Here is a 19066-nt window from a genome sequence, read left to right as displayed (position 1 = left end):
GTTTTAAATTATGTTTACTAATATATTTTTTTAAATGGTTATTGTAATGTTATGCTTGTAACAATAAAAAATGTAAAAATTTATCCTAAAATTATAGTTTATCCTTAAATAAAAAAAAAATTCGAGTCTAACAAATGAGTCCAACATAAATATACTAATATTTAGATCTAATAAGAAATTATTGACTTCTTCATCCAAGTAACTTATTAGTATTTTTGGTCCGGTGTAATGTATCGACCTTTAGGTCCAAAAAAATTATTGACATTTTCTTCCAATAAAAAAATATTGTCATTTTCATATAACAAAAAATGACTGACATTTACGTTCAAAAATAGTATCTTGTTGACATTTTTGTCCAATTTAGTCAGTATGGTGATGTTGACAATCATTTCAGTGACAAAATTTGTCCTTCCATGTCACATAGACTATTTTATTAACGGTGGCGGATAAAAATTAACGATATAATATATCTATTGTATTTTTTACATTTTCGAAGACTAAATTTTTTATTTTCCTAGTATAAAGACATATTTATCAGCAAATTACATCTAAAGACAAAAAATATTATTTACCCTAAATAAAACTTAATACTAAAATTGAAACACTCATATTTTGGCAAATTTACCCTAATTCTATTTATTAAAAAAAAAAAACAAGTCAGCACAACACACCAACACACCAACAGCTAGGGAAACGCGGCAGGGTTGCATAAAACGGCAGGGTTACAATCTTATCTTCGTATTGGACTTCAATTGATCCCAAAGAAAAATATAGAGAGAGAGAGAATGTGGTGGCGGCGGCGCCCGAGACCATGAGAACTACAGCACCTTCCGATTTCATTTTCACCCAAAAGCTTCACCCTTTCAACATCACCTCCACCAAAACCTCCCTCCAACGAACCCTACCCTATTTTCTCCAACTCAATCGCATGGCCGAGGCTGCACGAACCGCGCATAAACCCGCGCCGCACCCGATCCAACCCAAACCCGACGATAAAACCCCGAATCCGGCGAAGGAGATTCCGCCGCCGCCGGAGAAGCCGGAGCCCGGCGATTGCTGCGGCAGCGGGTGCGTCCGATGCGTCTGGGATGTGTACTACGACGAACTCGAAGAATACAATAAGCGATACAAACAGGTCGATCCCAGCCCCAAACCTTCTTCGTAATCTTCAACATCGCTTGGATTAGCTTTATTAATTTATTTATATTACATCCTAATTTTAAAAAGCTTTGGGTATTTCTTGATTTCGTGAATTGTCCCTTTTTATCAAAAAGGATCGAAATGTTGTATGTGGAATTATACATGTAGAATAAACTGATTTTTTTAAAAAAAATGCCAGGGCTAAAATGTACGATTTATATAATCCCGAAGATTAATTCGGAGATTTACTTCTCAGATCGCATAATTCCCAAGTTTTTTGGTAATAGTACGCTGTGTTTTTTCTTTCATGACTTTGTTTATGTATTTTTTATAACCATTTTGATAATGTAGATTGGGATTTTTATTTTTTATTTTAAGCATTTTTCCAGTTTTTTTTAAACTCAGAATGATTGATTTTTTTTGACAATTTTTAACACCGGGGTGGGTTGTAATTTTGCGAGAATAAAATGAACTTGAGTTCCTTTAAAAATTTACTGAATGGTTAAAATTAGAGGAGACAAAATTTTGAGGAATGAATATTAAGAGTATGCTTATATCCGCAAGAGAGAGTGGTTGTCCGGCATGGTTTCTGTGCCCTTAGTAGTTAGCATTTTATTTTTACATTCCTACCTCTAGGCTTATGGGTTAATGGGATACTGTAATGTTTATATAGATAATTAAGAATTTGTTAACTCTTGAGGACTCTTGTAGTTCTTGGGATTCGGGAACTCCTACAAATACAATTCTCTTCTCTACAAAATTCTTAATATGTAGATTGAATTATTAAATGATGCCAAAACTGCGTTTAGTTCAATGGGTGTCTCCAATGATTATATATTTACTTAAGAATTTGGTAGTTCTTGAGGATTATTATACTTTTCGGGATTTGAAAACTCTTACGATTCTCTTCCTGTTGTATATGTAAATTATGATATGGTGTGAAAACATATTCAATTCAATGGACATCTTTTTTTATTTTTTTTATGGAAGATTAAATCGTGTATCTTTAACTGAATTTCTCTGTGTTATTTTTATATAGTGATTCACATTGTAATTTCACAACTTTCATTTGGGAATTTCATTGTTAAAATGTGACATCATATTCTTTCTTTCTTATGCTTTAATATGAGAATTTGGTTCAAACATCAACATATTGCTTTTTATTTATTTTAAATTTTAAAGTAATTTCTTTCCTTTAACAATTAGCATAGAAATATATTAGGTTGAAATTAAGATAAATAATAAAATATAAAAGAGAAAGATATATGGTGGAGTCAATTAAGAAGCTTTGATAAATTTCTCTTCTAAAAGAAAAATTACTGAGCTGTCTAATGTAAGAAGAATTATACATTATTGTAGAAATTTGTAAAATATTATAAAATATTAAATATAATACCTCACTTGAGTTGTTCCATTTGAGATGTTATTATTGACATTTTATTTTAGCATTACTTATGTATGTCTCGTATTCAATACTTATGGGTAAATGAGACAACCTGTCAATGCTTACATAAATAATTGGGAGTTTTTAGTTCCCGGGGACTTGTATAGTTCTTGGGGTTCGGGAACTCCTACAATTTTTTTCTCTGCAAAATTATTGAATATGTAGATTCAATTATTAGATGATGCCAAGGTTGTGTTTAGTTCAATGGGTGTCTTCAATAATTATATAGTTACTTAAGAATTTGTTAGTTCTTGAGGATTATTATAATTTTTGGTATTTGGAAACTCTTACGATTCTTTTTCTCTTGAATATTTAAATCATGTTATGATATGATGCAAAAATATATTCAATTCAACGGACATCCTTTTTTTTTTATGGAAGATTAAATCGAGTATCTTTAATCGAGTTTCTCTCTGTTATTTTTATATAGCGTTTCACATTGCAGTTTCACAACTTTCATTTGTGACTTTCATTGTAATGCTTTAATATGGGAATTTGGTTCAATCTTCAACATATTGCCTTTTTATTTATTTTAAATTTTAAAGTATTTTTTTTCATTCAACAATTAGCATAGAAATATATTAGGTTGAAATTAAGATAAATAATAAAATATAAAAGAGATACATGGTGGAGTCAATTAAGAAGCTTTGGTAAATTTCTTCTCTAAAAGAAAAATTATTGAGTTGTTTAATGTAAGAAGAATTATACATTATTGGAGAAATCTGTGAAATATTATAAAATACTAAATATAACACCTCACGGGAGTTGTTTCTTTTGGGATTCCATTGGCATTTTATTTTAGCATTACTTACGTACTTCTCTTACTCAATACTCATGAGTAAATGGGATAACCCGTTAATGCTTACATAAATAATTGGGAGTTTTTAGTTCCCGGGAACTTGTATAGTTCTTGGGGTTCGGGAACTCCTATAATTCTTTTCTCTGCAAAATTATTGAATTTGTAGATTCTGTTATTGGACGATGCCAAGACTTTGTTTAGTTCAATGGGTGTCTTCAATGATTATATAGCGTTTCACATTGCAATTTCATTGTTAAAATGTGGCATCATGTTCGTTCTATGTTATGCTTTCATATGACAATTTTGGTTCAAACTTCAACATATTGCTTTTTTTCAATTTTAAAGTATTTTTTTTTCATTTAACAATTAGCATAGAAATATATTAGGTTGAAATTAAGATACATAATAAAATATAAAAGAGTAAGATACATTGTGGAGTCATTTAAGAAGCTTCGATAAATTTATTTTCTAAAAGGTAAATTACTGAGTTGTTTAATGCAAGAAGAATCATACATTAATATAGAAATTTACAATATGTTATAAAATATTAAATATAATACCTCATTTGAGTTGTTCCATTGCCATTATTGGCATTTTATATTAGCATTACTTGTGCGTATGTCTCTTATTCAATACTTATGGGTAAATGAGATAACCTGATAATGCTTACATAAATAATTGAGAGTTTTTAGTTCCCGGGGACTTGTATAGTTCTTGGGGTTCGGGAACTCCTACAATTCTTTTCTCTGCAAAATTATTGAATATGTACATTCAATTATTAGATGATGTCCAGGCTGTGTTTAGTACAATGGGTGTCTTAAATAATTACATAGTTACTTAAGAATTTGTTAGTTCTTGAGGATTATCATAGTTTTTGGATTTTGGAAACTCTTACATCTCTCTTCCTCTTGTATATGTAAATTATTTTATGATATAGTGTTAAAATATATTCAAGTCAATGGACATCCTTTTTTTTTAATGTAAGAAGAATTATATACATTATTGTAGAAATTTGTGAAATATTATAAAATATTAAATATAAGACCTCACTTGGGTTGTTCCGTCTGAGATGTCATTGGCATTTTATTTTAGCATTACTTACATACTCTCTTACTCAATACTTATGGGTAAATGGGATAACTTGTTAATGCTTACATAAATAATTGGGAGTTTTTAGTTCCCGGGGACTTATATAGTTCTGGGGGTTCGGGAACTCCTACAATTCTCTTCTCTGCAAAGTTATTGAATATGTAGATTGAGTTATTAGATGATGCCCACACAATGTTTATTTAAATGGGTGTCTCCAACGATTATATACTTAAGAATTTGTTAATTCTTGAGGATTATTATAGTTTTTGGGATTTGGAAACTCTTTCGATTTTTTTTCCTCTATGTAAATTATGTTATGATATGGTACAAAATTATATTTAATTCAATGGACATCTTTTTTTTTATGGATGATTAAATCTAGTATCCTTATTTTTTTGGTTTTGAATTCTGCTGTGGTTGAAGGAATTGAATCCCAATAAAAAATGGTAGCTTCTTTCTAAGCTATTTGAAAGTGAATGGGATTTGTGCCCAGGCTTTTGTTTCCTTATCCCATCAATAACGTATGGAATCAAACCTTTCATTCATCTTTCTTAATCTCTTTCACAAATCCTTCAACTAATGTTTGGTTTTGTAAATTTTTGTAATCCAGCTTCGTAATCTCTTAATCACCCTTCAACTAATGCGCATCAATTATGTATGGAACTTATTTTTTTGTTTTGAATTTTTGTGTGGTTTTGGTGAGGAAGAGGATGAGGAGGTGCTAGTCTGGGGGTTACTGTTAGAGGTCACAAAATGAGGTAGAGAACCATTAAGTTAATTTTATTAATCACAGTTAATTGTTAATAACAAAACATAAGTGTATCACATAAGCGATAAGTTGGTCAACGTATATAAACTTATGTCAACGAAAGAAATTTGACAAATGAACTAAAATTGTCAATTTTTAAATTCAGGAAGACTAAATGTCTCATTTAAATTTTAGGGGACCAAAATTATAATTTAACCTATAAAATATAACACCTCTCGAGTTATTCCATTTGATATACCATCGACATTTTGCATACTTCTCTTACTCAATAAAATTATTAACTTATGGATAACCTGTTAATGTTTATATAAATAATTGGGAGTTTTATGGGTAAATTGGATAACCTGTGAATGTTTATATAAATAATTGGGAGTTTTTAGTTTCCAGGGACTTGTATAGTTCTTGTGGTTCAAGAACTCCTACAATTCTCTTCTATGCAAAATTATTGAATATGTTGATTGAGTTATTAGATGATGCCAAGACTGCGTTGAATTCAATGGGTGTCTCCAATGATTATATGTTTACTTAAGAATTTGTTAGTTCTTGAGGATTATTATAGCTTATGGAATTTGGAAACTCTTATGATTCTCTTCCTCTTGTAAATGTAAATTATGTTACGATATGGTGCAAAAATATATTCAATTCAATGGACATCCTTTTTTTTAAGGAAGATTAAATCGGGTAACTCTAAGGAAGATCCCCTACTAGGTGAAGATAAGTACAACAGAATTTACATAATCTGAATCATTGAAGCAATCAAAGTGATGAATTTGAAATACATGAAGTTTATTTATTTTTATTTTTTTAAGAGGAAATACATGAAATTTAACGTCCACAATATGTGAATTTAATTAATACTAGAAGAACCAATACTGTTGTCTAAAAATCAATTCTATTAAGCTGAAACTTCTTTCAAGTACAAGACTAACAAATAATGTCCTGTTAAATAATCAATTGAAGTAGAAAACTGGTTCTTCTGAATTCAAGCATTGAACATAATAACAAGATAGTGACACTTTATGTTGACAACTGCAAATCTCATTTTGTTGGTGCGTGCATTACAACATGTCTTTTTTGGGGTAGTATTTGAATGTTATGCATCAGTAAAAAATTGTGTCACGCCTTTTCATTGTGCCATAGAAAGCCGATGAGAAACCAAACCTTGTGCCACTGCTAGTGCATATAGATTGTTTGAAAACATAATCTTAAATTGCATCACCAATGTTGTCTCCTTGATCAAGACAAATTTACTTCAAGAGCTAGGTCGCCACATCCCTTTCTTGCCACAGAGCAATCCCTCTAGATTTGTGGAGGTTATTTCCCAATGCAGAGATTTCAACAAAGCCTCCACCTCTCCAATGACACTAGATTCATCACGGACTATCAAATTACCTCCTGGTCTTACTATTCTATCAATCTCTGTTACAACAGGAACAAGATTGCACCTGGCAAAACCAAAACAAGAAACCAGATCAAGATGAAATTTAAATACATTAACATTTCCATTCAATCATAATAAGATTGTTGACTCTATTAATAACTACTTTAAAATTCATATCTATAATAAATTTTAGTTGCTTTACTGTTTAAAAATGTTTACAATGATTCATTGTACATAAAACTTAAACTAAAAAGAGGTTCAAAAGATCACTACTTCCATTTGCTTACCTATTCTTTAGAATTGAGAAAAGATGATCAGCATGTAGTAGATCATAAGTTCGTGGATAGGTACTAAAGGATTCACACCAATCATGGTATATTCCAATGAGACCCCGTTCATATATGACAGCAAGTGTGTCAGGAGCATCTGTGTTCACCACATTGAATACCCAAACAGGAAGATCCTTCAGAGCTGCTGCAAATCTGCATACAAATTGAGTAACTTTGATGTTTGTCAAAAAAAAAAATTGAGTAACTTGGATAGATATACTCTTATGATCAATGATTCAATAGTATTACCAAGGCATGGGATTTTTTTTTTATTCCTAAAAATTGAATACATGCACCAAAAAATTTACAACAACTTAAGTATTATATTTATTCAACTGAGCTACATCCTTAGGTGACATGATAGATTTATTAAGACCAAAGGTTTGACACACAAATAAAAAATAATTTAATAGTGATGCATTGATACTTTAAAATAATTTTACATTCTCTTCAATCACTTTGTACGACTTTTAAGGTAATTTTGTAAAAGTCAATAAATATGCATAACTTTTTTTCCCATAAAAAAATTAAATAGTTTTAGTCCAAGCTGATTGAGATATACCTACCCTCCATAAGTAGCTCGCATGTCCATGATATTTCTAACGTTAGACCAAGAAACCCCAACGTTACTCAACTCATCTACAACGTTTTTCCAACGTTCATTGTCTGTTGCAAAATCATGAGAAGCTTGTTTTCCACCCTGCAAGTTGTTTAACCAATATGGGGCTTTTTCCAGTCTACGAGGCCAAGGTTCAGGCCATCTAGTTCCTCTCTCGTCCTTGTCAGTCGGCAACTTGTGCATGCACGCCTGTAGAGGAACATACCTGCAATATAATGTATCAGTAATGATATATGACTTTTGCTACAGAATAAACACTTCATTATTATTTCTTATTTTTCTTTATCTCTTTTCTGTTGTTACATTATATCACCTGTCACATCTATATTTATTTCTCTGCTTTCTCCTTGTTAATATCGTTAAATGGCAGCGCCATGTCCACTATATATGACGCAATTGCGTGGTGGAGTTTTTGCCAACAGTTATTTGCAATTTATGAAAGGAGAGGCACACTATGGCAACGCCATAGGCTGCAATGGCGTGGCTGTATGACAGAATTTTGGCTTTCTGCTATATTCCGGCATCCGCCAACATTGCCCTTTATCTCTGAGTGTATATTAGCACAAAGTATCACATCTATATGTATGTATTATTTTTTTTATAGTATATTTGGTCAATCAAAATTAAGGAATAGTCATAGTGTCCTTTATTTCTCATATATGTAAAACATATAATATAATACAACAATTTCTGTCCATGCTCCTATTGCAGTTACAAATTCAAGAGAATGAAGAGATTTACCATGCTGCATTTGGATCATCATCAGTTTTGCACATTGGAGGTTGGTTTTGCTCCCTTTGCTCGTAGCATTCGTTGGAAGTGGGTTTGCGGTAGAAGGCAGCACCAACTTGATTCAATGCATCCTTTTTTATGGTCACGAGTTCCCAACACATGGACTTGGTTAATGCCTTCATTTCTAGAAGAAAATAACAAAATGTTAGAGCCTACAAAAATGCATAGTTAAATTATTTCTTTTTGAATAACCAAAAAAATGTAATGTATCGTACGCTTCCATATCTCAGCATCTTCTTCAATTGTCTGGTACACAGGTGTAGCACACCACACAAAATAACCCCCTGGTCTAAGGAGGCGATTCAATTCCAAAAGCAACAAGCCACCTACAACAGATTCACACATTTCTCAATAACATCATAGAATGACAAATTTAAACAATGTAAAATTATTAGTGAGATTAACTACCATCTTCATGCCAAGGTACACGACAGCGAGCACAATGAATAAGATCAAAGACCTCGCTGGGGAATTGCAACCTTTGAGTACCCATGACAGCAGATATGGCTGGTATCCCTCTCTCTAGGGCAAATTGCACTTGTGCTTCATGCTCATCTTTGGGTGCAAAAGACATAGCAATAACATCTCTTTCAAATAGGTAACCTCCTAAACTACCTACCCCACACCCAACATCCAAAATCACCCTAGTGTGCTTTCCCCATGCAATACCTGGTTCAGCCTGCGTAAAATCAACCATTCCTTTCAACAATCGTATACTTACCAGTTACCAGGAAGAAATTATGATCAACACTTTAAGAATGTAAAATTCTATTTTAGGAAAAATAGGATAAAGTATGTTTTTAGTCTCTCTAAAATATGTAAAATATGGAATTGGTTCCTCCAAAAAATTTCGTCCCATTTCAGCCCTTTAAAATTTTAAGATGTTATTATTTATCCAATATGTTAATTCTGTTAGTAAATATAGTATGGTCATCCACTATTTTAACATGCACCACCACTATTTTCTTTTAATTGTTATACGAATTCCTCAAAAAGAACCTGTATTCAATCTGTCTGCTAGAAGCATTAATAGAATTAACATTGGATGAACAATAACATTAAAATTTTAAAGGGACAGAAAATTTTGGAGGGACCAATTCCAGATTGCACATTTTAGAGGGACAAAAATATTCTCTTCCCGAAAAAATATTGCACTTAGATATGGTATACTAATACTATACTATACGTAGTATTATTTATTTATTTTTGCATATTATGAATATATGATAGAACTTTTCAAATATTATTTTTGTCAAGTCCATCAATACTTCATGATCCTGTAGACTCTATCCTTGGCAACCTTAATTGCTAACTGTTATATGTACTAGTAACAAATCAACATTACCTGTTGAAGAAAATCAATGTAGTGGAGAGCGCCATGAATGAACTGGGTGCCACCTCCCGGGAATGTCAAGAATTCACCCGTTAACTTCACCCAGTTCTGGTGTCCCTTCACGTCTGCTAGCAAAGTGTGTGGTATGTTGTGGTACCATATCTGTTGAAACACAAAGAAGCTTAATATTTAATTTTGGGATACTCATATCATCGTATACCCACCCAAAGGCACTATGCACCCACACATTTTTTATAATTAAATGCACAAATGTATTCTTTCTCTTTTTATTTATCTAATAGTACTACTATTTGTGTAAAGCATATATGTCATAAATACCTTTATTTTTTTATGGAATGAATATCTTTATTATAAGCATTAAAACATACTAATTAAAGTAATCAAGTATTTTATGAGATATTGTAAAAAAAAACTCATATTTTTAATTTTTTTAAAATAATAAATCTTTTGAGATAAATTAAAGCTCATGAAAGTGAGTATGAAACTGAAGGAATAATTTTTACGAAAGAAAAAACTTATGTATAATTCTTGAAAAATGCTTAACTTTACGAAAAGCTAAATGCAAGAAAAGAAACAAATGCCTTTTATTGATCATCTTTCTATTTTTAACTATCCTTTGATTTTTGTCCAATATAAGTAATTACCGGCTCCTCTCTTTAAAAAAAAAAAAAAAAAAAAATCTGCACTACTTTCGTATGATTCGTGCAAGTACTCCTTCGTACTAAAAAGCAGTTTTTTTAGTTTTTTTTTTTCAGTCTAATCAGAACTAAAATTTTGTTCATATTTTAAGATATTCAAATATATTAAACCAAGATACCTAAGAAACAGGATATATCTAAACCTTGAAAGCATGGAATCAATATTTTAAATTTTCTACTCCTTTCAAACAAGTCACCTTATCTTGGAGATATAAGACTGATTTAATTTAATAGTAAAAAATGAAAGAGAGAAAAGATAGGTGGTGGTTTGAATTCCCACCCTAACAAAAATGGAACAAGTTAGCATTTGTGAATAACAAAGAAAAAGAAAAAAAACCTGACCTTATCTCTGCTGCTGGGCCACTGTATTGGTGTTTTGTAACCTTTGGGAAGTGGCACCAGGCACGTAGGAGCATCCTCGGGGCAGTGCCTCTCTCTATGCTCGTAGTGCTTTCTGCGCGAAGTTTTCAAATACTTGTCATTATCCAAACACGGTATGTAATCCATACCAGCCGTGACATTGCACAAACTCCACTTCAAATTATCCTGCAATTGCATCACTTCTGATGATGATGATTCCTCATCATTCTGTGATGATGATCCCTTTTTCTCACCCTGCTGTGTCGACTCATCATCATTCGATTCAGTTGATGATCCCTTTTTCTCACCCCGCTGTGTCGACTCATCATCATTCGATTCTGTTGATGACCCCTCCTTCTTCAAACCCTTGTTTGATTTCTTTCTATTGTTCTTCTTCCTCTTCTCATTCTCCTCTTTTTCCTTTTGCTCTCTCTCCGCCACTGCCTCACCTTTGTCTTCTCTCAGTTGCTGCACGTTCGCGTCATCGTCGTTGTTGTTGCTCTTACCTCCTCCTCCTGTGCCCTCTTCTTGAATATTCTCACTCACATTTGCAATCTCAGGTTCTGTGTTTTGTTTTGAGTTTAGGTTTTCTTTTTCATCTTGAGCTATGATGATGTTGTTTTGCGATTCTTTCTCGCTCTCGTTCGCTTTCTGATCGCTGTCGGAACCAGTAGCTTCGTTCGCAATAATGGAAGTTTCTTTCTTGAGATCATTCTTTATGGCATCGTCGGGGAGGTTTCCGGGGTTGTCGCCGAACACCGTAGCGTCCTTTTGGTCTTGAATTTTGGTGTGGATTTCATGTGGTATATTTGTGGCGGTCTCACGTGGCAGGTCTTGGGAGATGGTTGTGATGGATTCAGCAAAATCATCGGGGATGTTGTTTGTTGTTGTGGTTGTGGCGGTGGTGTCTTGGGTGAGGTCGGTGTTGGTGGTTTCGGAGATATTATCATCAATGGCAGTGCGTGTTTTGGGTGTGACTACGGTGTTGGAGGTTAGCATCCATAAGCCCAAAACGCATAGTGCGATGAAGATTAGGGTTGTTAGGGTTGATGTGTAAGAGGAAGATGATGATGGCCTCCTGCTGTTGCGTGACTTGGTAGCTTGTGCCATTAGGGTTTGTACGTTGGAGTGAAATTGCAAAGGTTGAGATCAATTAAGAAAGAGATTTCGATGATGTTTGTGGACAAGGAATTAATGTTGCAAGTTGGAAAGTATCAATGATCCAAAAGAGTCGGAGTAGGGAATTTGTTAAGACAGCTTAATTCGTTGCTATGTTAGCGTACGTGCAGACAATGCTTCACACAGGTGGGAATATAATCCATGTATCATGACTTAAATATGTTTTTTTATTATTATTTTACTCCATCCGAGGTGATATTTTTTAAATTTTGATCCCTATCAGCTTTTTTTCATTTTTAATCTTATAAATTTATGTCTTTTTAATTTTAATTTCTTTAAGATTTAAATTTTTTATTTATAATTCTCATAAGTTTACACATACAAAAACCAAGATTTAAAAAACAAACTAAAAATAACAAAATATTTTATAATGATTAAAATAAATAAAAAATACAACCTACATAAACTATAAAAAAAATTACATGCACCAAAATTGAAAAGGCACAAAGTTGTTTGGTTTCATCGTTTTAGAAATTTAATTCTAGAAGTATGAAAATTTTAGATAATACAGGAATGTAATTTCTGAAATGTTGATTCCAGCCACTTATACGGGATGTTTTTGGATAAACAGAAAGACAAAAGATGCGAGGGGCGTAGTTAAAAGAAAAAGAAGGTGGAAAAGAAACCTTACTATTATTAAAGTAATAATATAGCGCAGGCCCAAAAGCAATTTGCTGTATCTTAATGGGCCCAAATAATATACCGGAAGGCCTGATTAACATTTATGGATAGGAAGCTAGAGAAATATGACAACTTTATAGGTATATGTTCATACAGAGAAATAATAATAATTTGACCAAAAAATTAAATAAGTAGTACGAAGAAAAACGTACATGATAATTAACACTGATCATTTAAATTATTGCAGACTTCGATGATTGGTATAGTTCACTCCAAAAGTTGGCTTCAAGGACACATTATTCTTATTATTAGTAGTAGTTAATAAAATCAAATGAGGTGTGACAAAATTCCAAAATGCATTGAGTGTTGTTGATCTTTCTAAAAGGGATTGTAGCTCTGGCTATTAGCAGCAATGAAAGGACCTTAATCAGATACCAAACGAAATTTTCAAGCAATGGACAAACTGAATCTGGAATACTGAAGTGAGGACACAAGGATGTGCACAAAAAGAGACAAAGATGGTAAAATCTGTTCCAGACAAGAATATGATTAATGACGACTCTTAGCTATACTAGTTAATTCTCAAAACAAAATGGCAAACAAGTGATCTTTCTTAATCTAACTTTTCGGATGCCGTTGAATAATAAATACAAGTCATTTCCATTTTTCTATTACCAAACCAACAAGGTTCATGTTATGGTTGGTTGTCCATCTTTCATATAATTTGGAAGGGAGGTAGTACTTTAAAAATCATACTTATAATAATTTTATGATTTATTAATAGTGTGAAAATCTTTGTATTGATAATGTAATTTTTTTTTCACAAACATTTAATAAGATTAGACTATTTTATCATGTTATTTTAATTATCACTATGAATTTTCTCACAAATTTAATTAGAATGTACTCATAGAGTAAACCTTTTTTTTCAGTCATTTAATTATAAATTGACATGTATGGTATAATTTTTAATTCTTGTAACAATTACTTCAAAAATTATATTTAAGATATTTTTATGGTGTAAAAATCTTTGTACTGTTGGTGCGTGCGTGTATGAAAATTAAAATCCTAATAAAAATTTTTTTTATCTAAATTAAATACAATATTGTTAAGACATATATACTAAATTATGCACAGTAGTTTCATGCATGATGCATTCAATTATAATGTCAGAAATCATGGAATCATTAAATAACAAGGATCCGAAACAATGTACTGGATCTTGCAGTCTCACATGCATTAGCTTCTTCCCTCTTCCTTTTAATGGGCGGTATTTTAGAAAGCAGTGTCATATGTTTGTACAATATTTAGCATAAAAAAAATATGTTTGCATGTACAATATTTGAATCTTTTTAATATTTTCTAAAAAAAATCTTAAATAAAAATAAAATTATTTAATATCTTAAAAATATATATAAAAAAGTCACATTCTTTTAGTCAATAGAGGATTAATAGAAAACTTTAGAATTTTTTTTCGTAACACTAAATCATCTTATAAAATTTAATAATGCAGAATATATTGATTTTTATTTATATGTTAAAATTATTCAAAGTAAAATAAGCAAATACTAATAAATATCCGAAGGATATTGCTTAAGGAAAAACTAAAAACTCATTAAAAAGAAAGTCCTCATTATATTTAAAATAAAAAAAATCATTTTACATATTTTCTAATTAATTAGAAATATTTAGTAAGTAAATTTAATGCTTCTCAACTATCACATTTCAATTTTTATTAATTTTTTGTTATTTTGCTCTGCATTTTTGTTTCAAATTAAAAGAGTTGAACTTTCAATTGGATGGGTGGGCATATATAAAGGCCTTGTTGGTGAGGTCACTATTCATTTTCATGGGTCATTTCCTATGATTAATGAAAAGAAAGGTTCCTGTCTTATGGCCCACAACCAATATAGAGGAAGATTAATTCACTGTGGTGTTGTGAATCTGTGACACAGCGATATCTAATTAATGGTCTTTGGTGCATCGGTTTCCAACCTAGCTTGATCCAATGAAAAAGTTGATTAGATTCTTCTCTAACATCTTTGTTTTTTGTCTAACATATAATAATAGGCGCTGGTGACCTAATGGTAATCAAGGGGAGACCTACATATATAAGACATTAGCTGGGGACATTACTCATCACAGAAACTGAAAGGTTACTGCGAAAATAAAGTATATTTACTGGGAGCACAACCGAAGATAGCATCTTCTTTTAAATGTGTTCAATCCCCATATTACTTTAGTGTAGGTCAAACATTTTGAAAGGAGAAAAAGGATAACTAATGATAGAAATACATAGCTACACTAAAATTCTTAATTTCATCATAGATCAGTTATCAACTTATTATTAGGTTTTCTGTGGCTAGCCTCCTTTTCCCTATTCTGGCAGTTGATCCCAGTCCAAAGAAGCAATGAGTGATATATATATAGCTTAACTTTGTTCCATTTCTGAACATGTAAAATTGTGTACTCATCATATATATGTGGGTTTAGGTTTGGGGACAATTAATTAAAGTTTAGAATAGGCATATAATTTTTTTTTAAAAAAGTGTCTTGCTGAGAATAAGCAACTATCATTAGTAGAGACAAAAGAATTCATATTGGTATTGACGAACTAGCCCAATAATAAAATAATCAAAAGAAGGGTGAGGTGGTTCGTGCAAAAGTTGATGTTGCCATCTTACTATTTTGGGCGGTGCATCACTTTCACCATTCACTGAGACCATAGTATATATGGATGGTACTAATTAACTGCCTGTCCAATCGAGGCAGTTTCAAATCAATGGAAATTCCAAAGCTACTCATAATAAAATCAAATATAATACATATTGTCGTCGTTTCTAACGTAATGTACTTAACCTTTTTTATTTTTCATTAGTTAATTAAGCCTTTTATTAAAATAAAAAAGAAGAAGAAGAAGAAAAGATACTTATGTGAACAACGTAATCAACTACATGATTGGGGACAAGCTCGTGTGGCGACATGCATGTTGCTGATTCTAGATATAAAAGAGACCCTACATTAAGTTGAAGATAATCATTAACACATTTGATAACAAAAATGATACCATATACTTTTGAAAACCATAACAATCAATTTGATGACCTAGAAAAGATTCTCACCCCCCCTCCCCCCTTTAGGGCATAGGATATGGACATGTTACTATTAAAATATATAAATACCAACTTAATTAAATGAAGTATGTGTATTGTTCTTAAACAGTTATAGTTATAGATCAGGAACTTGATTTAAAATACATGCATATGATTCAATTAGTGTATTCTTCCTTACACACACAACCTGACCATGGTTTTACAAATCTGCAAGTCGTGGGGCAGGACACTAGGAATGGTACGTATGGGACACAACCATAGGTCATACATATGTTCTTTTTGGAAACCCCTTTTTTATGGGTTTGGTCTGATTGCAGTTCTAATCTTAACAAACATTGGGCCCGGAGATTGTCACTGCTTGTTTATTCCAACTTCTTTTTCTGCTGTTGATTTTTATATATATTTTTATAATCATCTTACCCCTCTTGATCAATTAGACTACACAAGCTAAGAGATGGCTCATGCTTACTCATTTAATTGGTGCATTATTGTACTTCACATAATGATCCAAACTAACTGGGGCATTATTGTACCTCACGCATGACCTACACGTTTTGTGGTGAGAAAAATTAAATTGCATTATGGAATGAATGTGGATGACAAGAGTAGCAGGACAACACTATATCCGAGTGTATATAGGTATGACACAGATATACATTCATTACACAGCATTTGAACTGTTTATTAATTTTGATCAAATGCATTTGACTAAGGTATATAATATATCTGTATTTATAGTCTGGCCTCCTAAACTTATTCGTTACAAAGTGTTTTCGGGAACCATGGTCACAGGAACCATTAATTTATTTTCTTCTTCTTTTTTTTTTTTGTGTGTGTGTGTGGAAGGAGATTCAAATGCTGTTGAAGATTTTCTTGGTTATATTGGAGTTGAAGTTCAGATAACAACTTTCCATCTGTATTTTTTGGGGCACCTTTGGAAGATTATCATAGGGCAACAGCGTTTCAAAGTAATAACTAAGAAGAACTATGGATATTAAGGGTGAGTTCAAGTTCTTCTCTTTGTTTTATCCACATATATGATTAGTCATGTAATAAGCTGGATTTCATTAAATAATAGTATATAACGAGTATACTAAATTAAGGAGTTTTATTCGTACGTCTTAAAATAATTATTTTCTCTTTATTCTTAAATGTGTAATTTCTAATAAAAAAATTTTAAAAAAAGTAATAGCTAAATAATTTCTATATTTTAATAAATTAAATATTTTTAATAACCCAATACATTTTACTCGACTTTTCTAACGATCGAGTATCCTTGAGTACTCGTTATCTAGAGACCCTTTACTTTAGAAGAATAGGTTAAAGACAAAATATGGTTGTCACAGCATAATTAGTCGACAAGGTACTAACTAATTAATTGTATTTTAGTTAAGTTGGCATAAACTTTGGCAAGTCAAAGTTTCCAACAGAGGCCTTTAAGCTTGATTTATAATGGGGGCATTGACAAATGACTAACCCACCACACCAATATTTAATTATGACGTTTTATGACACTACCAGTCATGCATGTATAATGTAATTGCAATTTTCAAAACCGGCCTTTAAAGTTGTGAAATTTTAGGTAAGCTTTCAATACAAAGGTGCTGATAATTACTCGAACTACCTGTAAGATTCTAAAGTGCGCTATTGTTTTCACAAAGCTTTATTTCTTCATTACTAGTTTCTACGTGTTACTAACTATACTTATTGGTATTAATTTCCTTTGAATAGAAAGAATTATCTTCTATTTCTCTTTGGTTATATCCATTATTAGAATGCAAAGTCAAATGGTATCTGTTGCTATATATAGGCATTTGGATTTGGCCCTTACCTAGCTAGAAGATAAGTGAAGTCAGCAAAAAGGGCCACTTTCTGTTCGTAAAGCATTCTGATGAGGGCAAAGCTTGCTTAATTAACATCATACAGGAACCCTACAGTCAAGGAAATTTTCTGTAGCACACATGGCACCCTTTGACTAGTCACCTTTCAATATATACAGAATAAGAGCTTGCCACTTGTGCCTACCCAAAAAAGATAGTTCACTCATTCATAAGGTTTTATATACATTTAAAATATATATGAAGCTAATATTAACAAAGATTGGGTCTAGCATAGGGGATTATTTTCTCATGACAAACTATTAATTAATATTTGAATTTCTATTGGGAGAGGTGATTAGTTAATTTAGTGTTCAATCGTTTCACAATTATTGGATTCTTTTTGAAAGAAAATAACTGTGAAAAAACAAATAAAAATATGAAACTCATTTTTTTGGTTTTATATTTGCCTATTTAGATTAAGATTGATTTTTTTATTCATCATTTGTACATATACATCCAACTATATTATGGTTTTCGAATCCACGCTTGGCTACAATGAGCTCACTTGAAATAAACAAACGTAAAAGCTTTTATTAATGCATTCTCAGTCTAAAAATTAATTGGTTTTTTTTTTCTCAAAGTATTATAGCATTTCTTGATGAAAATCTGGTACTTGTTCCACTCTTCTCAACAAATAGATCCAGGAAAGATATAAGTGGTGCTCCTTCACCGCACACTACACATATGTTCATGGACCAGTCTCAGCAAAAGTAATCAAGTAAATCAAATGAGTCCCATATTTAGGTGAATTAATATTCCGTGGTCCTACGTTCGGTTATTCTGACAATACATTTAACATTTGTAACTTGGAATTGAATCAAAAGAGAGATTACCACAAATTTAAATGTTACTTGTAAGTTGTAACCAGCATATTTTTATATATATATGAGCAATTTCGTTTAATTCGAAAATTAATCATAAGGCCATCCAAACTATATATATTATATTGAAAGATAGGACTAATTCTCTTCACAATTGCTTGTTGCTTGACGAAAATCTTACATACATAACTTGAACTAAGCGACCATTAATTAGTTAAAATATTGTACTGTTTGAATCTCAATAATACCTGCTGTGTTAATTATACAAGGTGAATTTCCATAAGAAGGATACTAACCTCAATATGCAATCGGAGCAGTACACACAGACATGCCACTGGTAAAATATAAGCAACTCTGGAATTGTTACTTGCTCAGACATGTGCAAACTTCGCAGATCTGAGATCACAGGAGCAAACTCAACCCTCATATACGGGAAAAGTTAGTAAAGTAAACTCATAAAAGTGATTTTTTTATTCATAAAATATAAAAGTAAATGGTATAACGACAACACATAAAATTTGTGAAGAATATTTTTTTATGTATATATCAATGCTTTAACATTTCGTTATATGATGTATAGTGCAATCTTATCTTTTAGCAGATCACAGAAAATGCCAGGGTTGAAAAGAATAAAGATAACATTTTACTGTATCAAAAGCTGTAATGCACAATGCAGCT

At 31.7% G+C, this 19066-nt stretch overlaps 2 protein-coding genes and 1 long non-coding RNA gene across 3 annotated transcripts; 2 read left to right on the top strand and 1 right to left on the bottom strand.

Moving 5' to 3' along the window:
* Positions 1-714: 714 nt before the first annotated feature.
* Positions 715-1485, top strand: LOC100527716 (uncharacterized). The gene has a single exon (NM_001249445.2). The coding sequence runs from the start codon at positions 812-814 to the stop codon at positions 1163-1165; it is 354 nt and encodes a 117-aa protein (NP_001236374.1). The 5' UTR covers positions 715-811; the 3' UTR covers positions 1166-1485.
* A 4778-nt stretch (positions 1486-6263) lies between these two features.
* On the bottom strand, positions 6264-13958 carry LOC100789654 (probable methyltransferase PMT27). The gene is made up of 8 exons (XM_003519835.5): positions 10757-13958; positions 9708-9857; positions 8771-9041; positions 8578-8688; positions 8312-8486; positions 7518-7775; positions 6910-7104; positions 6264-6686 (listed from the first exon to the last, which is right to left on the bottom strand). Exons 1-8 carry the CDS (start codon positions 11882-11884, stop codon positions 6494-6496), a joined length of 2481 nt encoding a protein of 826 aa, XP_003519883.1. The 5' UTR covers positions 11885-13958; the 3' UTR covers positions 6264-6493.
* On the top strand, positions 7708-8614 carry LOC121173841 (uncharacterized). Its single transcript, XR_005889354.1, has 2 exons — positions 7708-8152; positions 8282-8614. It is a non-coding gene; the product is annotated as an uncharacterized lncRNA (long non-coding RNA).
* Positions 13959-19066: the final 5108 nt, after the last annotated feature.

This window comes from Glycine max, chromosome 2 (assembly GCF_000004515.6).
Source record: "Glycine max cultivar Williams 82 chromosome 2, Glycine_max_v4.0, whole genome shotgun sequence".
Lineage (NCBI taxonomy): Eukaryota > Viridiplantae > Streptophyta > Magnoliopsida > Fabales > Fabaceae > Glycine > Glycine max.
The sequence above is the reverse complement of the archived record's forward strand: the minus strand, read 5'-3'. Positions and strand labels throughout refer to the sequence as shown.

Excerpts from the sequence above, each read along its gene's own strand:
- LOC100789654 (XM_003519835.5), bottom strand. The coding sequence starts at position 11,884 with ATGGCACAAGCTACCAAGTCACGCAACAGCAGGAGGCCATCATCATCT. Across the intron at positions 9,042-9,707 it reads ACATTGATTTTCTTCAACAG|GCTGAACCAGGTATTGCATG; the intron begins GTAATGTTGATT and ends GATTTTACGCAG. Across the intron at positions 7,776-8,311 it reads GATGATCCAAATGCAGCATG|GTATGTTCCTCTACAGGCGT; the intron begins GTAAATCTCTTC and ends ATTATATTGCAG.
- LOC100527716 (NM_001249445.2), top strand. The coding sequence starts at position 812 with ATGAGAACTACAGCACCTTCCGATTTCATTTTCACCCAAAAGCTTCAC.